Consider the following 22961-nt stretch of genomic DNA (forward strand, 5'->3'; position numbering starts at 1 on the left):
ATCCGATAGTATATGAATGGCTTTCTTTCAACTTTGATAAACTGGTTATTATCCAAAAACAATAAAAAATTGTTTTACACATAATCATTGAATTTTTAAAAACCTCACCGAATCTTAATGACAAAGTGTCTTATGCTTGAACCATACAAGATGTCAAAATATTTTTTTTTTACACCCCGTAATATAAGAATAGTTATCATCGTTAGAGAGAATGGATTTTAAAAGCAGTTCGCCATTATGAACTTCGTTTTCATTAGAATAGAATTTTTTTGTGCATTAATATAGAAGATGGCGAGGGGCTGTGTAAAAGGGGCGGAGGTGAGTTTTTTCACTATGGCATTCACAAAAAAAACTATAATTTAATTTCTTTTTAAGTATAATGTTGAAGAATGCGTCGCCCCCTCGAAAAGAAGGCCCGGATGGAGGATGAGAATCACTTACGTCCTTCTGTAATTAAATACGCCTCACCTTCTATGTCATATATACAAGGCGTGAATACCATCACTGACAATACAAGACCCTGTATACAAGAAGGCGAACCGGCAATGGACATGGCGGCCTTGAAAGGAACACTTAATGTGAGTTTTAAATTTATTGATATTTTCGCTAATGAATTTTCTCCCAAAGGGGTTAGTCAATTTGAAGGACAGGGATTGCCCTTTACTAACATTTAATTCCTTTAAACTGTTTGAACATGAAGAACAAAAGAAAAAATGTACACGCATTGAATTTAAGGACCATGTTATAATTTCTGAAGGGGGGGGGCCGACAGTGAACTAACCATCGACACTATATGCACACAGATATTGCTTCTGCTAATAAGTGTGTTTTTTGGGCACTATTGTCAACTGAATAAAATCAAATAAAAAAGTGATATTTGCATGTCTAATCACGTTTGACATGGGTTAACACTACCCTTCAATTATTACACCAAGAAGAGCTATAGTTCTAAATCAAACCTTTTCTAAGAGTATTTTCGCTTTATAACCATTCTCTTCAATAGCAAGTCATTAACAGATTGTGATATGTACATGTCACATCACGATTGACATAAGGGTAACACCCCTTCAAATTATTACATCAAGAAGAGCTGCAATTCTAAATCAAACCTTTTCTAAAAGTATTTCCGCTTTATAACCACTTTATAACCGCTTTAACCGCTTTATAACTTCAACAACAAGTAATTAACTGATTTTGCGTAGACTAAATGAATATTCGTATACATCTGAATAACCCATTATGTGCTACTATATTTTTCATTTTTCTTTCTTCTTGATTATTATTAAACAACAACTGTCCGTCTATGTATGTGATATAACATGTACACCCCATTGAACATAGCTCGTAAGTTATACAATTTGACATTGTCATAAAAATGTATTTTATTACGGTGGGGGAGGTGATGTGGTGATGGAGGGGGGGGGGCAAGTAAGACCCCGGGTTTTTCCAAAACGGATAAAGAGCAATAAGATGAAATTTTCAGGGAATGTTGGACAAAATCAGAACCTACTATGTTCATTTAGATTGCAAATATGATATATCAGTAATACATAGGGGGGGCTATTAAATTGAAACTTTCAGGATATGTATAGAGTGGTTAGGGGGGAGGGACAGTGAACTAAGCAAATGCCGCTAAATTGCTTCTGATTCTGATGCTAAGCGTGTTTTTTAATGCATATGTTTTAAATGATTTGAAAATATAGGTTGCTATTAATCCAATTTTCGACTTTTTTAAAAAATAGGGTGATTTATATACTTTGAAAATAAGTCAATTTTCTTTATAGGTTAGAACGGATGTCATATCATCACTACCTTGTCCCCCACCTGAAGAATCAAGCCACGAATTATGTGACTTAATTGATGAAATGGTTTTCATCGTTGCGCCAATGGAGTTTCGTAATATTCAGGTTGCTGGAACACCACCTATCGATCAACGGCACGGTAAATTTTTACGGGAGTGTTATGATGGTAGTGTAAATTTAGATGATATACCTTTTGACGCTATTGACGACACTAAATGAGCAGATATCTTTTTAAGAAAATATTTCAGTGTTGGTAATAATTCTTTAGATGTAGACGATAGTACAGTTGAACAAAGCACTGACGTTAGCTCAGAACAAGATGTGCTAGAGAGCAATTTACCTTGGCTGAGTCAAAACAGCATACTAATTTTAGATAATTTTAGTAGTGAGTTAAATGAGATCCCTCCCCCCACAGATTTAATGGACATAATCCCATTTTAACAAAATTTAATTGAAGAAGAAAATAAATTCGCTTGGGTTAATTTGCATAGTCCTAACGCGTTAGAGGCTATGTTATGCGAACTGGGGATTTCACGCCCCATATTAACCGTATTATTGATGGTGAAAAAAGTGGTGGAGGGGGAGGTAGTGATGATATATAATTTTAAACATCACCGCTACCCGAATTTTAGAAAACAAAATCAATCATAAATACGATAGACGTTTTCACTGTGACTTTCGGTGATCGCTTTAATACGCTGATGGCTGGGGTTATTATAAGTGATCCCATAAATATCACTCATACATATGTGGAGAAGATTCGAGTACTTCTTGAACATCAATTTCAAATGTGGGGAGGGCGAGACAGCATAAAGGCCTCAATTTTTTTTAAAAATATTCTATTTAAATGAAATCCATGGTGAAGTCTACGATCATTATTTGCACACTGAATTGATGGTGCTGCACCCTCAATTTGGGAATTATGAGAATTTTTCATGGAATGGATAGACAATGCTGTCACTCATTTGGACAATTGTAATGAGAAGGGTAGTGGTTCAGTGATTTTATTTGTTGAAAATTTAAGTTTAAGTATATGTAAATTTAAAAAAGATTGTCTTTTAAGAGGAGGGGCAGGTGCAGGGTGAATATTCTTATTATATAATCCAGATTTAGAAGGACATCAGGGTGTTCAACAAATCTGTTTCGAAACATGCCAAAAGTGTTTCATGTACGCATTTCTTATAGCCGCTTTTCGACCTCTACAACATAAAGCTACTAAGAGAAATTTGGACCAGTGGGCCATACAGGGGAAAGAAGGATCTGATTTCCCCCGAGTAGATTTCACTTGTTTAACAGATAAATTTCCTTTAACACACAAAGGAAGAGATATTTTTGAACGAGCAAAGTCGCATTTAAAGATTGGTGTTACAGTGCTACAGCACGAAACTGAACTTGAAAATGGAACACGTACTAATAAAAAGGGAGTAATATTCCCAGTAAGGGCCCCGTCGATTGAATCTGTGAAGCATTGGGTTTGGCTGTTGTACCGAATATGGTTTTCCTACACAGAAAAAAGAGAAATGTCGTTCTGAATAATAATATTGCGGAAGAACCTCAGCAGTGGAAATATAAAAAAAAATCATGTGCTCGTTATATCAAAATGTGTTCTAGTTAGACGGGCTAAGGGAGGGGGAAGGTCAAGTGTACTAGAGTCAAGTGGACTATCTACTGTTAGGATTTGAAACTAAAGATCCGGGAGAATATTTGGCCAATCGCTTGCAAATCGGCTCATAAGTGGATTACATAAATTGAAATGAGAGCATATATCCCGAGTTTGTGAAACTCAAGGCTTCCAAAAAATTATTATTATTAAAATCTGAGACGGGGAACGATTTAATATCCAACGGAGTGTTCCCCGGTCCAAAAATAAACTGTGTGGAAACACACGATAAGGATATAAAACAAGCGTGCAAAGGGGTGCCTACACACTTTGTAAAATACAATTTCGACACAAGTATCTACAGAACCTTTGTGGAGAGTAGCTTAATGCCAAGAGCAAAAGTAATGGCAATTCGCTCTCTACAATTTAAAAATTATACTGTTAGAGTGGGGAAAATGCCATATCTTGCATATCCGACAAGGTCTAAGTACGTGAGGTTGGTGTGAAAGTACTCCCCCATGGTCACTACTGTATTTCAGATGGAGTTGAATGTATGCAGTATAGAAAACAACTCGGTCTGGATAAATTAACTTAAATTCGAAATAGTACTAGTACTTAGTGGATGTTTGGGTGGGGTTTTTGGAGGACAACAATTTCTTTATAATATACATTCTATTTTGCCATCATCATCGTTATTTTCATTTAACTTTTGCTGCTACTGTATACAGTTTCTCTTTCCCGCCACAGCGAGCCGGCTCTTGCGCTTTCCGGCCCGGCCCCGGGGGTGGGGGTGTCCCGGCCTTCGGCCCTGGGGGAGATTCTCATTATTTAAATATTGTAAGCAGTGTTTTATATTTTATTCTCAGTCTACAAATATGTTCGACTGTGCTGTTGCTATTGTTATTGCTGCTGCTACTGAAGTGTATGCATTATTTAAAATACATGTTGTTTTTGTTGTTCTTGTCGTTGTTAATAAATGAAAAATATGATTCTTAAATTGTTATTGTTGTTGTTCTTTTGCTATTGTCTTTATTGTACAAAAAGTGTAGGTAATTAAAGAAATAATATGTTTTTGTTGTTCTTGTTGCTATTGAATATCGTACTAGGTAGATGCTGCTGCTTTAGGGGAAATTATTATTATTATTTATTCTTTAGACAAGCATGGTTTGCAGTTAGTTGTAGTCCAACTGCATCAACAGTAGTATGTATCAATTTAAAACACCATTCAGACCGTTTCTCTGTGGTCCATCAATGTCGGAGAAAACGACACTTTTAACTAAAATAATTAAAAATTGTAATAAAAGGTTTTTGGAAAAACCAAAAAAAAAATTATTATTGATCTAGTATTTGCCAAGAGTCCTATGATCAAATAAAAGCTATTGCTGCTGCTACATCTATGCCAACACAATTTATACGAGGACTTGATGTTTTCAATAGTATTTCGCCAAACTCATGGCTGATTATTGATGATTTAGCTGAATCCATTGAGCAATTCTTATAGGAAATGCTGCAACTGTTTACTCTTCGCTAACATTATAACGCATTCCCATAGCTCTATTTCCACACAAGCTCTTTGGTCAGAATAGGTGTATGAGAACTCTGGCCTTGAGCTGCACCTTCACTATGATCTACCGTGTTGTTTAGTTTTCAAGTTCTCTAATAACTCTCAATAAACAAATGTATTTCTCTGCTCCAAAATTTCTACTTTCAGCGTACTGTCAGGCAACAAATAAGCCCTACGGGTATATTCTGTTGGATCTCAATCAGAATACACCCGAGGATTTACGTATAGTCATAGATATTTATAACCATGAAATTACCGTATACCTTCCGGTGAATAGTAGAAAAGGTTATTAGTTGCCATCATGACACTCAAGAAACTACACGAAGATATACACTTATTTTCCTTTCTAAGCACTTAAAAACCACCACTCAGCAAGATCATACTCAAACATGGTGTTGAAAATGAATTTATCAATCTAATATCTGAACTTTGTTTAAATTTAACCGAGGGCAATGTACAGTTGCCGGAAGGTGTTAGACAACAGACAAAGCAACATCGTTCCACTGTACGTGCCTTGGCTTGCAAAAACAAAGAAAAATATATTAAAAGAGAACGTCTTCTTCAAGTGCGCGGTAGCTTTTTTACACTTTTACTGCCAATAATCACAGGACTTGTAAACAGTTTTCTCTAGATGGCTAAACAAATGGCTACAAATTGAAATGGCTGCAAATTGACTAATAGAACTTGTCCTTTCACCAATTGAACATTTTGAGGACAATCTAAGCAAATTCATTAATGATGAAAATATTGCCAATCATAAAAAGTGGTTTTACTTCAAGATGTACTTCGTTGCGTGGACAAGCACAGACCGTATCGTGAGAGATCCGCCGTCAATGTAATGTAAGTGTTATTGAACACCCCCCCCCGCCAAAAAAAGGAGACATCTCAAGATTCTGCAACAACAACAGCACAGTCAAAGGAGAAGAAATTAAATTCAATAGTGACATCTATTGGAAACCTACTGCCAGAAACATGGGAAACAGAGTAAAAGAGTATTAACATATTTCATGTTGGAAAGTGGTAATCATCATCATCAAGTTCAAGTCGATAGCACAGGGAAACGAATTATAATTCAGGGAAAAAGTTGTAATCTACTTGATTTATTTTGTGATATGGTTAGAAATCGTAAAGGACTTATCATTTACAATAATCTATACAACTTTCTAAATACATCAAACTTCCCCAAAAGTCTTATTGGTAATAAGCAAATTCTAAATAAATTAAGGGAATATAGTATAGGTGTCAGTCCTCTAACAACAACACCATTTAAAAGAGAAGAAGAAGAAGATTTCTGAATCAATCTGGGAAAATACTAGCACTCCTAGTAGCAGCAGCAACAATAATTTGATAACACCGACGATGGCTAGACAAAAGCGAAGACGTATTGATATCAACTCATCGTCACAGGCATCACCCTCCAGTGTACAAAATAATAGCGGGCATTACACTGCGTGTTTGCGTTCAAAATGGATGAAGTTTTAAAACATATTTATGAAAATAATGGTGAAGTGGGAAGTCTATGTTCCCCCACAACACTTTCTAAAGTTGCCTCTGACGTCAGTGGCGATGTTAACAGCACTTTAAAAAATACAAAAGAGTATCTAGAAAATGAGCCGAGTTACACTCTACCTCGAAATCACAGGCTTCGTGGCAAACAATATCGACAAACTAATGCCTTTTTCCCACTGCATATAATGGAAGCAGATCTTTTAACTCTAGATGAGATTCAAAGACGCCGCAATACACCCTACAAATATATTCTAGTGGCAATCAGTGTCTTTAGTTGCTATGCATGTACCGTTCCTTTGCGGTCAAAGACAAATGTTGAAGTTCCTCAGGCTATAGAAAGTATTCTTGAACAAGATTGCTATAGAAAAAAAGTGATCGTTGTAGCGAATTTGTTTACCCACATGTAGAAAAGGTTCTGTTGAAATATAATACAAGGGTATATTATAGTCATAGTCCGATAAAGGCTGCATTGGCCGAACGATTGATAAGAACGATTTGACTGTTAATTTCGAGATATTCTACATTGAGAAATACTGCTGCATTTATTCAAGATTTAGATAAAATCATGCAAATATATAACAACGAGCCCATCGATCTCTGTCCAATGTTAGCCCTCAGGAAGTTCATTGCAGTGAAAATACATTTGACACTTTTCTTAAACAACATTCCAGTGAAAAAAAAATTCAATGTTGGCGATTCTGTTCGAATTAATAGAACCAGCAATATTTTTGAAAAGGAGAATTATTTATGGTCCACTGAAATTTTTAAAGTGTCAAAAATCCTAGACACCGAACCCTATGAAAATTGTATATTATATAATTTATTTTGTCAAATCAGTGTCTACATAGATGGAACGCTTGTGAGCACAAGCAACAATCTCTCAAATTATACAAGCTATATGCAGTTCATGTTGATGACACCAAAGTCATACAAGGAATTTAGAGGCACCTCCAATGGATATGAATATATCACGGATACTGTTAGTACAGATGCACTTAAAAAATAGTACAACTAGTGAATTACATCTAGTCGGAAAAAATATATCATGAGATATTTAATATACCCTGATGTCTACCACCAAATATTAATGTGGATATAAAATTGACGCCTGCTCCATCCAATTTCATTTTACGAAAGGAACTTCCTGCCAATCCTTATATAACTCTCTCCCTCATCTCGGCAATACTACATGTACGAAAGCAGCAGGTTACTAGTTCTGTTGCTTTGGCAGTGGAGAAACTGAGAGCCAGTGAAAGTATTATTAAACTACTTGTTCCTCATACAATCACCAATAAATGTCACATTGCCACAGGCTCGCGCACCTTCACCGACTCATCCTTTATCAATGGCGAAGTTTTATCAAAATTAGCATGGGCATTTGTAAAAAGCGGTAGCGCAATAGGATCGTGGAGTGGCTGTCCACATAAATTTGAGATGTTTGGGCTTTCATCTCTTGTATGCAAAGTAAATGGAATCCCACTCTACAATCTATCTTTGGATAAATCATACAGGACATTGTATGAGTTGACAATGCAGACCCTAGATCATGATTCACAACTATTTTAAAATGGTATAACCGAAGAAATGTTCGCTAAAACACATGGTATCATTGTGCTAGACTTGTCTGGCATTCAAGGTATGAGTATAGTACGAACGGGGAGTGTGCGTTTAGAGCCTACATTTGCCGACCCATTACCGGAGAGTATCGCACTAATCTCGTTAAATCAATTTGAAACCTAATGGGAAATCACTCCCGAAAGCTGTGTTCTACTAGACCTTGCACCATGAACACTAGTCAAATAATTAATGTATTAATTTTGGACCCCTACTTGTCCAGATACAGATCATATTGTTTACCGTCGGACTTCCTTGGAAAAATTCAAAGTGCAAACAATACCCTAATCATTGTTAATAGCAGTCCCTCGACTGTGAATACCGGTGATTGACTGTGCATCTTTCAAACAATGAAGAAATTTGAATTTTTTTTTGCTCTCGTTCCATCTTACACATTCTACACTCCACACATCAACAACCGTTTGAAAAGAAGTGAGGAAAGTTTTATTCACAACTAGAAAAAAGTGCAGGATCTGCTAACTAAAAGCTGTGATTTTCATACGCTACTATATTTCTTGTTGAGATGTCGTGGTTGTGCTTGCAAATTGTTTCTCAATGTATACGTAGACAATCCACGTCGTAACTACTTTTTGGTGGAAAATATGCTCTCAGACCTGTATAATATTGATTTTAGTGCCCTACGAGTAAAGTGTTTTAAAAATGTATGTAAATTTGTTTATTAATAAAAAAAATATATATACACAACAGTAATGTTTTTATTCTTCCATTAATATTTCTTCTTCTTCGGTGTGTAGGTGAGTGCTGAGAGCCTATCACAATGTTTTGTACTTTGAGTTTGATTCATATTGACCTTGACATACTATGAGGTCAGAGCCACATTTTCTATAGTAAAGTGTAGCATTAATCCAGTCACATCGCTTTGTTACTGCTAATTACCATGATTGCATTCATATTGTGAAGTTCGCGTGTTTCAACTTGTTTATTTGAATCAGTATCAAACAGGGTGTTTTCAAGTTGCGAATCACATTGTCCTGGGGTAAAAGAGGTATCGTAAGGCTTATATGAACAATAAGAAGTGTTATCATATCGATGAAATAGAAACCAAATTGTCATGCTACCCCAACAATTGACACTTAGTTCTGACTTTTCCCTCAAAAATAATTTCAAACGACGACGATACCAATCTCGTAGAAATAAACTAAAATCTCGTTTAGGGTTCTTTCCAATCATATCAGGATAAGTATTCTCCCACTGATCATATTAATTTGTCCTGCATATCCTCTATGTAATTTATTCGGATTGCATAATTTGCACTTTTCATTATACTCATCAATAATTGTACAATTCTCACATGATGACCAACTGCCAAGAGTATACATACATAGTGGACATGTATAGAACATTTTTTTGCTTTCCAGTGTCAACTCTCACAGCTAAAAATAAACTGATCCACGTTTGATAAATTCAGAAAGAGAGAGAGAGAGAGGAGTAACTTTCTGACGTTACATAACCTGTTTTGAAGAGAGAGTCATCTACGTAGAATCTATGGCAATGTATTCAAAACTATATCCACGATATTATTCTGCTTAGTTTCAATTAATATGTCAATAAATTGAGTAAAAGCATTTGAGTCACGTCGTAAAAGCTTCATACAAATGTCCAACGTTCGAGAATCATTCCCCATTATATTGTCAAGTGTTCTTTGAGAAAATATCTTCCGTTGAAGAGATAACTCGAGAAAATCGTTGTCTAAAAATCAAAGTTTTTCCGTAATCACAAGATTCTGCTTAATTCTCTATTTCTCAAATTTATTCATTTTTTCAATCCTAACACTCACACTGCTGACTCTAGACTAACCACGATTCGTCGTACTTCAAGAATATTCGATAACCTACCTAAAAAAATCTAACAAAAAGAAAGGGATTATTTTCGACACACAATTTTATTGTGTGTGAGCATAATTACAACAATAATATATTACACATATTCAATTATCGATATAACTCATTGTCCTCAATATACTTCACTATTGCATTTAATGCACTTTGAAGTCTAGGTATATGTATTATATCTACTTTCGCTGCGAAGCATGATTGATCCTCCAATTAAAATTTATTCAAAGATATCCCATATCTTGAATACACTACTTCCCACTTCAGACAAAGTCGAGATCTTTTCGTGATTTCTACCACAATGTTTGGTGCTCTTGTATCATTGCTGCTGCTACTACCAGCTCCACTATCGACTTCTAATAGCGTAAACATACCACTCATTATTGCAAATATATATCTTGACAAATAAATGAACGAGTATAGTCAAACTGTTCTCACTCCTTGAATTCTATTCTCACACTAATTTTCTGAACTTTGAACGTCGTGGGACAAATTGACTATCTCAAAATTTTTCATTGGATGTGTTTGGGGGAATGATGGCCGTGGGGGGGGGCTAGTTGCCCTCCAATCACTTTCGACTATTAAAAAGGGCACTAGCCACTCCAATTTCCAATCGAATGAGCCCTTTTCGAAGTTTCTATGACAAATCCTTCTATACGAATTGCCTTGGGCAAAACCAAGAAAAAAATAAAATAATACATTGTGCCAACATTGTTCTTTACTTAGTCAGCGCTATTGCGCTGCCTATGATAAGAAGCTTTTTAAAAGTGCTAGCAACTTTAGAGTAAAGAGCAAGGTATTGAGGAGGGGGCAACCCCTTCATATGCAGAATAAATCTGCCAAAATTAATATGCAAACTTCGTTTAATTTTTTATGTACGGTGAGCCAAATTCGAACCTGCATTAGTTAAAAAAACTTTCAGAAATTAAATAAGAAAGAAAAAGTTTTTTTTAAACTGAAAGTAAGGAGCGACATTAAAACTTAAAACGAACAAAAATCGTTTCGTATATAAAAGGGGCTGTCCCCTCCTCAACGCCTCGCTCTGTACGCTAAAGTTTGACTCTTTGTCACAATTCTACTATTTAAAACAATAAAAAAACAATAACGAAACTTGTTTTTTTTTATTTAATTAAGCTTAGAACTAAAGGAGTCTATGATTCAGACACTTATCAATTATTATAGCTGAAATGGGAAAATTTGGTGAACGAACCCCCTCTTCCTAAGACCGCACTGTTCTTATCTTAAAATATATTCCCTTTTCTTAAACTTGTCTTAAAGTATGTTTTTTAAGATGTTTGTGCTTCAATGAACACGAGTGACTTTCTGTCAATGGAATGTATCTGGATTTTGATCTGAAAATATCGGAAATGTTTGTCTAAAATATTGGGATTTGGAATGTTTGGTTTTGAATCTCCATGTAAACTCGATGTCGGCTCTCAAACATTGCCTTAGCGACTATCAGTGGTGCAAATCCACGAATACGTGGGGGGCGTATATTTCTTTTTTAAACGAAGACACAAGAAAAGATATTTCTTAAAATTTGCACCTGCTGATTGGCGCCACTGGGCTGTATTTTACAAATCGTTCCAGAATTCCCAGGTAACTCGGACCCAATCTTCCCAGAATCAAAGTATATTGATGTCCCTGTCAAGGTACCAACCACACTTGTATGCAGATGGCAATGGGATTCTCCAAACTAAAGGATTCTCCTAAAGATATCCAATCTAAGAAAATATAGAGGAAAACTTAGAAGCACGGAGGCGAGAATATTTTTGCCAAAAGATCAGTTTTTAGTTTTACGTCGACATGAAGTTTTGTTATGTTCTTTAAAGGTTCAAATTATTTCAGGTACATACCAATTGGGGCCAGTCTTTGGGCATTTACCCCCTCTCCGTCCGTTATTTCAGAAATGCCGCAAGTTAAACTTTCCACCCTATTATTTATTGTGTTTTGTTAAGATTTGTATTTTAGTTAGTCGTTTTCCTTGAAGATTCCCCCTCCCTTCTCAAAAAAATTACTCTCTACGTGCCTTGATTATATGAACCCGTGCAAATGCGTTAGTACTGTAATTACGCTATGTCGATGTCTCTCATGTTTTGATAAAAGCAAAGTTGGCATTCGTAGTGATTGCTGATCGACTTTTTGTGTTGCATTGCGGATAAAATTTCTAGAGGCGTATTGATTGAACTTTTCCCAGCTTGCAAATGGTATAATAATTCTCTCGACTTATGTGAAATTATTTATCTTTACCTGGTTCTTTTCTTAGATTTCGGTTTGATTATGCTTATTGTATTGCTTATTTGCTTGTTGGAACAGATAAATATAATGAAATCTAATTGGGAGTGCATGATTTCGGTGGATGGGTTGGTGCCTGGTTTTGATAAGAGGGAAATATACAGGATTTTTTTTAGTTTGACATAAGAATAGGGTAAATATATTAATATAGAATTGGTCCGACAAGTTAGGGGGGGGTGAGAAAACGAACGATTCTTTTTATGGCATCACTCATGGCACTAGGCCGTTAAAAACTTGTGGCCTGATATGCCACTAGTCAGGGTCTTTTTTCGGGAGGGGTGTCACATTTTTTTTGGGGGGGGAGGGGGCTAGAAAAAAACTTTAAAAGCGCATTAAAAATGTGTTTACATTCATTTTTGTTACGTTTTTAACGAGTCGGACAAACATTTTTTTTTCGGGGGGGGGGATTCAAATCCCCTAACCCTCCCTGGGTACGGCCTTGCCACTAGTATACCTTTCACCTTGAATTTGGCTTGTTGAACTCCCTTTTAAATGAGTAAAGAGTGATGTTTTCAGGGATAAACTCCCTTGAAAGACCCTTCTGAATGGAGATGTTGCGTCTTTTAAAGTTATTCCTCAAGTATTCAGGGAGGGGTGTCTCCTAATGTAAGCAATCTGACCGTACTTTGTTGCTGGCCAAAGGTGGTGCATGTCGAGCTCGCTCATCGGAGAAAGGATGGTGGATGTGTTAGTAGAAAATAGCATTGAGCGCCACATCGCATCTCGCACTCAGAGATTATTATGGTATCTGATCGGTACCACAACTCTTCCTTGAGGGCTTATGTTGGATGATCTAGCTAGAGTGGTGCCAGTAGGGTTTTAGAAGCGGGCATAAATATTCGGCAATAAATTTAATGCAAGACTTGTACGGTAGAGGAGACTTGTCGTAAAGGAGGGTCAGACCCTTTTAGATTTTGCGCCGCGAGAGGGGCACGGAGAGAATATTTTCCCAAAAGATGAAGTTCATCAACTCTCTTTGATGCCTCGCCCTTGGAGATAAAGTCATTATGTCGACGTGGAACTTTCGATCGGGTGATTAGTAGCTCCTTAATCTTGTATGTATTAATTAAAAAACTTTCCACAAAATAAGTTTTTCAAAGAAAAGTAAAGAACTCCATTAAACCAAAAATTAGCAAAAATAAAATGAAATAATCTTCCAAGCGTGAAACTACCACAAATCAGCATCGATAAATAAATGAAACCTTACCCAAAAGATTACAATAAATAACCAAGTCAAACTCAAAACGAGCAGAAATTAACATGAGTAGGGCTCAAAACCCCCATGCCTTCCCAAGGCCAGAACATAATTTGCACTTTACTGAAAAAATATAAATGGTTTTACTTTTATAACTTTAATAAATCAAATTATGTTAACATTTTGGTTACTAAATATCAGTATGTATATTAAACTGACAATGCACATTAATTTGTATTTTTTTTCATTAAAGTGCAAATTGGGGGCGCCCATCTGCCCAGAGTCTCGGGCAAGTGACCCAACAATTTGAAAAGTTTGTGAAAAATTGAAATTTCTCAGAATGTGGGGCTGAGCTTAGGCAACGATTAGGTACTATTTGAAAGATAAAGATGGCTTTAAACGATTGTTTGCTTATTATTTCAAGCAAATTAATGGTCCTATGTCAATTCTAAATTATTGGTCAACCTTCTTAAGACCATAGGCGGGTGTGCCTTGTTTGCCTCTCATTCTAGGCAATCTGACGGTCCTATGTCAATTTTAAATTCTTGGTCAACATGCACGCGTGCCTTTCCAAAAACTAACAAACAAGTATGTGTCCAATAAGAGAGTCATACTTACTCCCGCCATTTACCCGTGCTGCAGTCAGTTAAACATTTGCCTCTCATCTACTTGGACTATCAGTTCTGTCTTGGCTTTTCTCTTTCTACAATTAGCCATGTCTTAATGCAACCTACTGCAAAATACTTGATAACTTCAATTCAAAATCAACGGACTTTTTGTGAGGATTTTCGTTTACCAATGTTTAATTAACGCCATCTAGCTTCTTATAATTCTCTGCGTGAGCGACTCTTTACGTGGGATAGTGAGCTAGCTGTGGTATGATGTTCCTCTACTTCACGTCTTTCGCTCCCTATTTGCAAATATTTTAGGACCCTTCCGATAACAGCTTGGCTATCTGTTTGTTATATTTCTTTCGTTTTGTTTTTGTTCATTTTCCCCTCTTTTTGAATTATGCGTATGATCTTTCGATATGAATAAAATATTGAATCGAACTGATTTTTAGCTGTTGATCAGGCTTAGTCGAATGAATACTGCCCCCTCAAATGGTAATTAGACTGATGAACAAATACTTCAATTTTTGTCCTCCTTCCTCCCAAAGAGGCTGGATAAAGAGCAGACGATAGAAACCACATAGTATGGTACCTAATTTTTACCACATTTGGTTATGACAAGCCGCTCTCTTATGGTAAAGTTCTTATGGCATGAATTTAGGTACCTTCATTCCTCTTTTTCCACAGAGGTTAAATCGGTCCTCGACTTTGGAAAGGCATAAGCAGGACATAACTGTTAATTCTGATTATGTTTACGTGGTGTCCAACAACAAAAGCTGGATATTTCCTACCACGTTTGGTTGGGATCCAATGCACACTTCTGTGCTAATGACAAGAAATGTGGGGTCCCCTTCCCCTGTTTTCCATAGAGGTTGAAAGAGCCCCGACTCCCAAAAGACAAAATTAAGTTACTACCTCTTACTTCACTGAGTTTGGTTGAGATTCGAAAATCCCACAGAAACCTGTCCGGATGACAGAAAATTAGAATTGCCCATCTTCTTCTTGCCTTATGAAGGTTGAATCGGTCCTTGATATAAAAAGTACAGAAATCGCCCTTCAGGTTTTACTTGTTATTAAGTTTGGCTTATATCTGTCAAACCTTTCGAGTTATTGTTCTGAAGACATTAATTCACAAAAATCTCTTTCCCTCCCCAGCAGAGTTTAAATAGGCTTTTAATCTCCAGCAGACACAACCAAAACATTAGCTCTTACTTTCTGCTCAGTTTCGTTAAGAGCTCACAACCAATTCTGGTAAATATCCTGAATATAATAATATTACAACGCTGTTTTCCCACATAAGCTGGATGGGTTACAATTTCCCTGAAGACACAGCTAGGACACTTTCTCTTACTTCCCACCAACCTTGTTTAGGATCCGACATCTCAATCTGGTAGATGCCGCAATGACAAGAAATTTATGGACCCTCTTCCGCTTCTCTTGTCCATAAAGAAGACATCTGGTTCAGATCCTCACTAGCTCTTATGTTCCACCGAGTATGTTTGAAACTCGGCCACTCTTTATGGTGGATGTCTTGATCACAGAGTTGCTTAGGACCACCCCTCATATGGGATGGTTCTGGTCTGGACAACCCGAAAACGACACTTGGTTTTGCTTCTCACAATGTTTGATTGAGACCTGATTATTTGTTTTGGTCGATATTTCCAAGACCATGATCTAAATAACTCCTCCCCCTGACACAAAAGTCAGATCTGGCATAGACATCAGATAACTAAAACTAGTAAAACTGCTTTTACCACCAACTTTGGCTGAGATCTAATGACCCCTTTTGTAAGATTAATTAAAAAAAACTTATTCAACAAAATAAGCTTTTAAAAAAAGGTGAAGAACCAGATTAAACCAAAATGAACAAAAATAGAATGAAATAATCTACCAAGAATGCAACTACCACAAATCAGTATCAATAAATAAATGAAAGCCAAAACAAACAGAAATAAAAATAAATAAGAGTCAAACTGAAAACGGGCAGAAATTAATATTAGTAGGGTAGTAGGGTTCTAAACCCGAAGCTTTCTAAAAGCCACAATATAATTTGTACTTTAATGAAAAAATTCAAATGAATTTACTGAAAAAAATCTGCATTGCTAGTTTAATGTACATATGCCGAAATGTATTCCTTAAAAAGTTAATTGATTTTTGATTTCTTAAAGTTAAAAAAGTGAAAACATTTAAAAGAATTTTTTCAGTAAAGTACAAATTATATTCTGGATTTTAGAAAGCTTGGGGTTTAGAACCCTACTCATATTAATTTCTGCTCGTTTTATTAATTTCTGCTCGGGGGCATTTGCCCTTTAATCACTTTCTACTAATAAAGAAAGCACTAGTGCTCTCAATTTCCAATCGAATGAGCCCTGTTTGAAGCTTCTACGACAAAACTTTCGGTAAAAACCTTATATGCCCCAAGGGCATAAGTAACAACCTTTGTCCCGAGGGCTATGGGGGGGGAGGAGGGTTGTCATCCTCAAAGGCATAATTTCCAGGCCTTTCAACCATGTTGAACCAAAAGACCATACCAAATTGTTTATCGGAAATTTTTGGGGAAATGATGGGCGTGGGGGGGGGGGGGTTCTCCCTCCGAATACTTTTGACTTAAAAAGGGCAATAGCCCTTTGAATTTCTAGTCGAATGAGCCCTTATTGAAATTTTTACGACAACGCTTTCTATAAAAACATTATATGCCCTCAGGGCATAACTTACAACCTTAGCCCTGAGGACTGTGGGGGATTTGTCACCCTCAAAGACCTAATTTCCAGAACTTTCAACAACGTTCAACAAAATGGCTATCTCAAAATTTTGATTGCATGTGTTTGGGGAAATGGTGGGCGTGAGAGGGGTTTATTTACCCTCCAATCACTTTCGACTATTAAAAAGACACTTGCCCTCTCAATTTCCAATTAAATGATCCCCTTTTGAATTTTCTACGACAACGCTATCTATACAAACCTTAGTTGCCCCCAGGCATAACCTGCAACCTTTGCCCTTCGGTCACTGGAGAGTTTGTTATCTATAAATACATAATTTCCGAAACTTTCAACTACGTTGAACAAAATGGCTGTCTCAAAACTTTGATTGGACGTGTTTGGGGAAATGATGGGCGTGAGAGGGGGATTAGTTGCCCTTCAATCACTTTCGACTATTAAAAATGGCACTAGCCCTTTCAATTTCTAATCGAATGAGCCGTTTTTGAAGTCTCTACAACATCGCTTTCTATAAAAACCTTATATACCCCCAGGACATAACTTACAACCCTTGCACTGAGGGCTCTGGTGGAGGGGAGGGGGGCGTGTCATCCTCAAAGACCTAATTTTCAAAACTTTCAACTACGTTGAACAAAATGGCTATCTAAAGATTTTGATTGGTTGTGTTTGGGGAAAAGGTGGGTCTGAGAGGGGGGTTAGTTGCCCTCCAATCACTTTCGACTATTAAAAAGGGCACCGCCCTTTGAATTTCCAATCAAATGAGGCCTTTTTCAAGTTTCTACGACAAATATTTCAATAAAAACCTTATATGCCCCCAGGGTATAACTTATAACCCTTGGCTTGAAGACTTTGGGGGAATGTCCTTCTCAAAGACATAATTTTCAGAACTTTCAACTGTGTTGAACAAAATGGCTATCTCAAAATTTTGATTGGATGTGTTTGGGGAAATGGTGGGCTCGGAAGGGGTGTTACATGCCTTCCAATCACTTTCGACTATTAAAAAGGGCACTAGCCATTTCAATTTCCATTTAATGAGCTCTTTTCAAAGTTTCTGCGACAACTTCGTTTCGAAGTGCCCTAGTCTAAACCAAAAAAAAGAGAAAGTAAACAATACATTGTGCCAACATCGTTCTTTACTTAGGCAGCTCTATTGTGCTGCCCATGATGTCCTGATGATACTAATTAAGGACCCCTCAACTCTGATACCCATATACCGTAGCTAGAACACCAGCTTATATTTTTTATCAAGTACGGTCGAAATACGGCACTCCCTTCTAGTAGATATGTTGACAAGAATTTAGGTACCATTTACCCTTCCCCAGGGGTCATCGTGCTCAATACCCAAGTAAGACGATAAATTTTACTCCATATTAAATTTTATTAAGATCTGACAACCTCTTCTGGTATATGTGCAAACGACAGAAAATCTCCACTGCTTTTCAACCCCTGAGTCTGATTGCAGCTGTATTTGTTCACTGTACTACTGAACCCGCGATTATATATGTTGCTCTTTGGTAGACTAGAAAAAAGTGTTTTTTCATCGAAAACCGCTAGAAATTTTGCAAACTTCAGAGGAACTATTCTTCTCTGTTTCATGATCCTTATACCAGAACAAGTATTGAATTTCCAATCGCTTACTTTGAACGATTTTAGTAGTAAAAGAAGAATCAAAAACAAGGAAGGAACAATATTCACATATTATCTAACAGTATTCACAGAATAACGAAGGTCATGCTTAATGGGTTTAAGTACTGAACAAAAAATTTTTAGTTTTTTTTGCGAAACTCTTGTGCTCAATTTAGTTTCTGTAGGTAGTCCATGCGGACCTATGTCGAAATTATTAAATTGATTTTCCTTCTTTTTTTTTAGAAATCTTGCAAAGGCTGAAGTGAAATGTTGCAATTTATGTTATTCGTGATGTATACCTAGTGAGTCGTGTTCTTGATACGTGATTTGCATATCAATATTTGATAGTGGTAGAAATATATCTATTTAATAAGTCACTCTCTAGTCACGAATGAAAGAAACGGTGAATATAATAAGTGAAACCAGTGATGAGACTAATGGAACACTGCCCCTCACGAAGACCCCGGAAAAAACACGTAAAAAGGGTAAGTCCTTTGAAATTTTGGTGTTACCATTAAACCAATATTAAAATTTTTGTCCTTATAATTTAATAAAAAAGGGTTGGAGACCCGTTCATTTGCTTGGACGACAGTGGCGCAATTTCGTCAAAATCCTGGGGGGGGGGGATTGGATTCAATTTTCCCAATTCAAGTGAAAATGACACTGAAGAATGAAAAATGAGCCATATAGCACCATAAGGGTAAATATATACTAAAGAAAACTGATCTGTTTCTCTGAATACTCAATTATGCAGGCTAATCTCAGTTTTGTCACGATTTTTTGCAGAAACTAAATTTCTGCTGGGAGGGGGCAAACTTATGTCTGGAGGGGGCAGTTGCCCCCTCCCCCTGCCCCATAGCAAATTACGCCCCTGTTGGACGATATCGGCCAAAACAAGAGCTTTGTTGTAAAATTCCATTTAAATCTTATCACTTAAAACATTAACGGTTTTTAATCAAAACTAGGAATTTCATTGTCATTGCTAGTTAAAGCAATAACCACCACTACCAAGCAATATTCCAGTGGCCTATTTTCTTGGAATAGCCATTAACTGGTGAAGTAGCATTTACTTGTGTATAGTTGCCTTATTTTGGTAAGCAATTTTCCAGTGGCCTATTTTCTTGCAATAGCCATTAATTGATGAAGAAGTATTTATTCATGTATAGCTGCCTTATTTTGGTAAGCAATTTTCCAGTGGCTTATTTTGTTGGAATAGCCATTGACTGATGACGAAGCATTTACTCATGTTTAGTTTGCTGCTTTTGGAGCATCACTTCGACTATTAAAAAGGGCACTAGCCCTTTCAGTTTCCAATCGAACGAGCCCTTTCTGAAGTTTCTACGACAACGCTTTCTATAAAAAAAACCTTATATGCCCCAGGGAATAACTTCCAACCCTTGCCCTGAGGGCTGTGGGGGAGTGTCATCCTCAAAAACATAATTTCTGGACTTTTTAGCTGCATCAAACAAAATGGCTATCTCAAAATTTTGATTGGATGTGTTTGGGGAAATGGTGGGTTTGAGAGGGGTGTTAGTTATCCTCCAGTCACTTTCGACTATTAAAAAGGTCACAAGCCCTTCGACTTTCCAAGTGAATGAACCACTATTGAAGTTTTTACAAGATTCCCATCTCTAAAAGCTTTATATGCCCCCAGGGCATAACCCATTACCCTTGCCCTGAGGGTTCTGTGGTGGTTATCATCCTCAAAGACCTAATTTCTTAAAGTTTTAACTACGTTGAACAAAATGACTATCTAAAAATTTTGATTGGATGTGTTTTGGGAAAAGGTCGGCGTGAGAGGGAGGTTAGTTGCCCTCCAATCACTTTCGACTATTAGAAAGGGCACTAGTCCTTTGTATTTCCAGTCGAATGAGCCCTTTGCCCAGTTTCTACGACAAAGCTTTAAATAAAAACATTATTTGCCCCCAGGGCATAACTTACAGCCCTTACCCTGAAGGCTGTGGTGGGAGTGTCATCCTCAAAGATATAATTTCCGGACCTTTCAACTACTTTGAACAAAATGGCTATGTCAAAATTTTGATTGCAACCTTTAACTTTCAACCCTTGCCCTGAGGGCTGTGGGGAGAGTGTCCTCCTCGAAAACATAATTTCTATGTGGAAATCATCTACGCTGAACCAAATAGCAATCTCAAAATTTTGATTGGATGTGTTTGGGGAAAAGGTGGGCGATTACAAATTTGTAATCGAATGAGCCCTTTTCGGTATTTCTACGACAACTCCTTCGATACGAATTGCCCTGGTATGGAAAAAATTATTCGATATGAAGCCCCCCAGAGAAGTTTGGGGGAATGGTGGGCGTGAGAGGGGGGTTAGTTGCCTTCCAATTACTTTCAACTATTAAAAAGGACACTAGCCCTTTGAACATCCAATCGAATGAGCCTTTTTTCAAGTTTTTACGACAACGCTTTCTATAAAAAACCTTATATGCCCCCAGGGCATAACTTACAACCCTTGCCCTGAGGGCTGTGGTGGAGGAGGGGGGGGGGGGGGTGTCATCCTCAAAGACCTAGTTTCCAGAACTTTCAACAACATGAACAAAATGTCTATCTCAAAATTTTGGTTGGATGTGTTTGGGAAAAATGTGGGGATGAGAGGGGGGTTAGTTGCCCTCCAATCACTTTCGACTATTAAAAAGGGCAGTAGCCCTTTTAATTTCCAATCGAATGATCTCTTTTTGAAGTTTCTACGACAACGCTTTCTATAAAATCTTATATGCCCCCAGGGCATAACTTACAACCCTTGCCCTCAGGTTTGGGTGGGAGTGTCCTCCTTAAAACATAATTTCTATCTGGAAATCAACTACGCTGAACAAAAGGGATATCTCAAAAATTTTGATTGGATGTGCTTGTGGAAATGGTGGGCGTGGAAGGGGTGTTAGTTGCCTTCCAATCACTGTCGACTATTAAAAAGGGCACTAGTCATTCCAATTTCCAATCGAATGAGCCCTTTTCGAAGTTTCTACGACACCTTCTATACGAAGTGCCTCGGTATGGAAAAAAATAGAATAAATAATATATTGTGCCAACATCGTTCTTTACCTAGGCAGCGCGATTGCGCTGCCTATGATAAGATGAGGCATAGGCTATTCAGCCCAACTCGGCACAAAGAAGCTGTGGGACCAGGTTCTGCCAAGTGATCTGTCCTCTATCTGCGGTCGAATGAATTGAAGCCACGACTTGCCCAACTTGTAGCCATATTTTCGGAAACTGTCTAGTGGTTCGTCTTCATTCATCACGACGCTCTGACATGACTTGATCTGACCTCCCGTGTTTTCTTACAGGAGAAGGGAGGCACCGCAGTAAGGACATGGCGTGTTAGGGTCTCCTCTAGTTGTGGCATTACAAAGCCAAGTCACTTGAGGCGTCTTTTCTGGGTCACACTGGACATTGTAAGCTTTTGTCTGCAAATCTTCACGAGCTGATGAATTTTACTGAGGCAAGAATGGCCAAGAATTCTACTAGGGCAAGGAAAATAACCGAAAATTCAATTTTTAAACCATTTAGAGTAAATATCTACTCCCATTTGACACGTTTTGATGAATTTTGGACTTCAAGTAAGGAGCCTTAGCTTTCCTAGTAATATATTGAAGAATTGGAAATATTGATATTAAAAATTTAGATAGGATAACTTTTCATGTCACAATATAATGGTATTTCTTTTGCAAAAATGCCACTCATATTTTTATTTTCGTTTATGTCAGGTATGAGAGGCCCCACAAAAGACCTGAAAGGCCTAATTCATCATTACAATTTAGGTTGTTTGTTTAGAATTTCTAGTCTTGTTCAAGGACTCCAGTTAATATTTATGAACATGGTGTTAGAAGAAGACAAATTTACATTTGGAAAAATTTCATCATGTTTCATCAGGACTCTGTAGATCGTTTATTCTAAAATTGCGTCACTAGCCATTTGCTTTGAACTGGGCTATAGATGTTTAATCTATTCAAGGTTATCTCTCTGTTTTGTGATTATTAATTATTTTAAAATAGAAATACTCGGGATCTTATTTAATTTTTGGTTTGATATACATATATATATATATATATATATATATATATATATATATATATATATATATATATATATATATATATATATATATATATATATATATATATATATATATATATAAATATGTACATATATATATATATATATATATATATATATATATATATATATATATATATATATATATATATATATATATATATATATATATATATATATATATATATATATATATATATATATATATATATATATATATATATATAGGTACTAGTGCATTAAACGTACTCTTTTATATACTGCTAAAGAAGTCAAGTATTTGGTTAATGGTAATGAAATAAAATAAAACAGGATGAATATATAGTTTACAAACACATTTGGGCTATATATTTGCAAATAAGGGGGGGGGGGTTAAAGTATACCATATATTAAATATGTAACCTAACCTAGGTACCTCCCCCCCCTAAACCGCATAAAACAATAATTTAAATATCGTAAAAGCAATAAAAACTACAAAAATAGCGACCAAGACCACACTGCCTTT

General features: G+C 36.6%; 1 protein-coding gene across 3 annotated transcripts in view; it reads left to right on the plus strand.

Moving 5' to 3' along the window:
- SNF4Agamma (SNF4/AMP-activated protein kinase gamma subunit) overlaps nucleotides 1-22961 on the plus strand; it is a 273674-nt gene that overhangs the window by 29951 nt on the left and 220762 nt on the right. For all 3 annotated transcript variants that reach the window (XM_089098083.1, XM_089098084.1, XM_089098085.1), the window contains exon 2: nucleotides 18630-18871. In XM_089098083.1, the coding sequence (XP_088954209.1) occupies nucleotides 18778-18871 (94 nt within the window). In that variant the 5' untranslated portion in view covers nucleotides 18630-18777. The remainder of the gene's footprint in view (nucleotides 1-18629; nucleotides 18872-22961) is intronic.

Source organism: Artemia sp. Qi Xiang Cuo, chromosome 12 (genome assembly GCF_049724085.1).
Source record: "Artemia sp. Qi Xiang Cuo chromosome 12, ASM4972408v1, whole genome shotgun sequence".
Taxonomy (NCBI): domain Eukaryota; kingdom Metazoa; phylum Arthropoda; class Branchiopoda; order Anostraca; family Artemiidae; genus Artemia; species Artemia sp. Qi Xiang Cuo.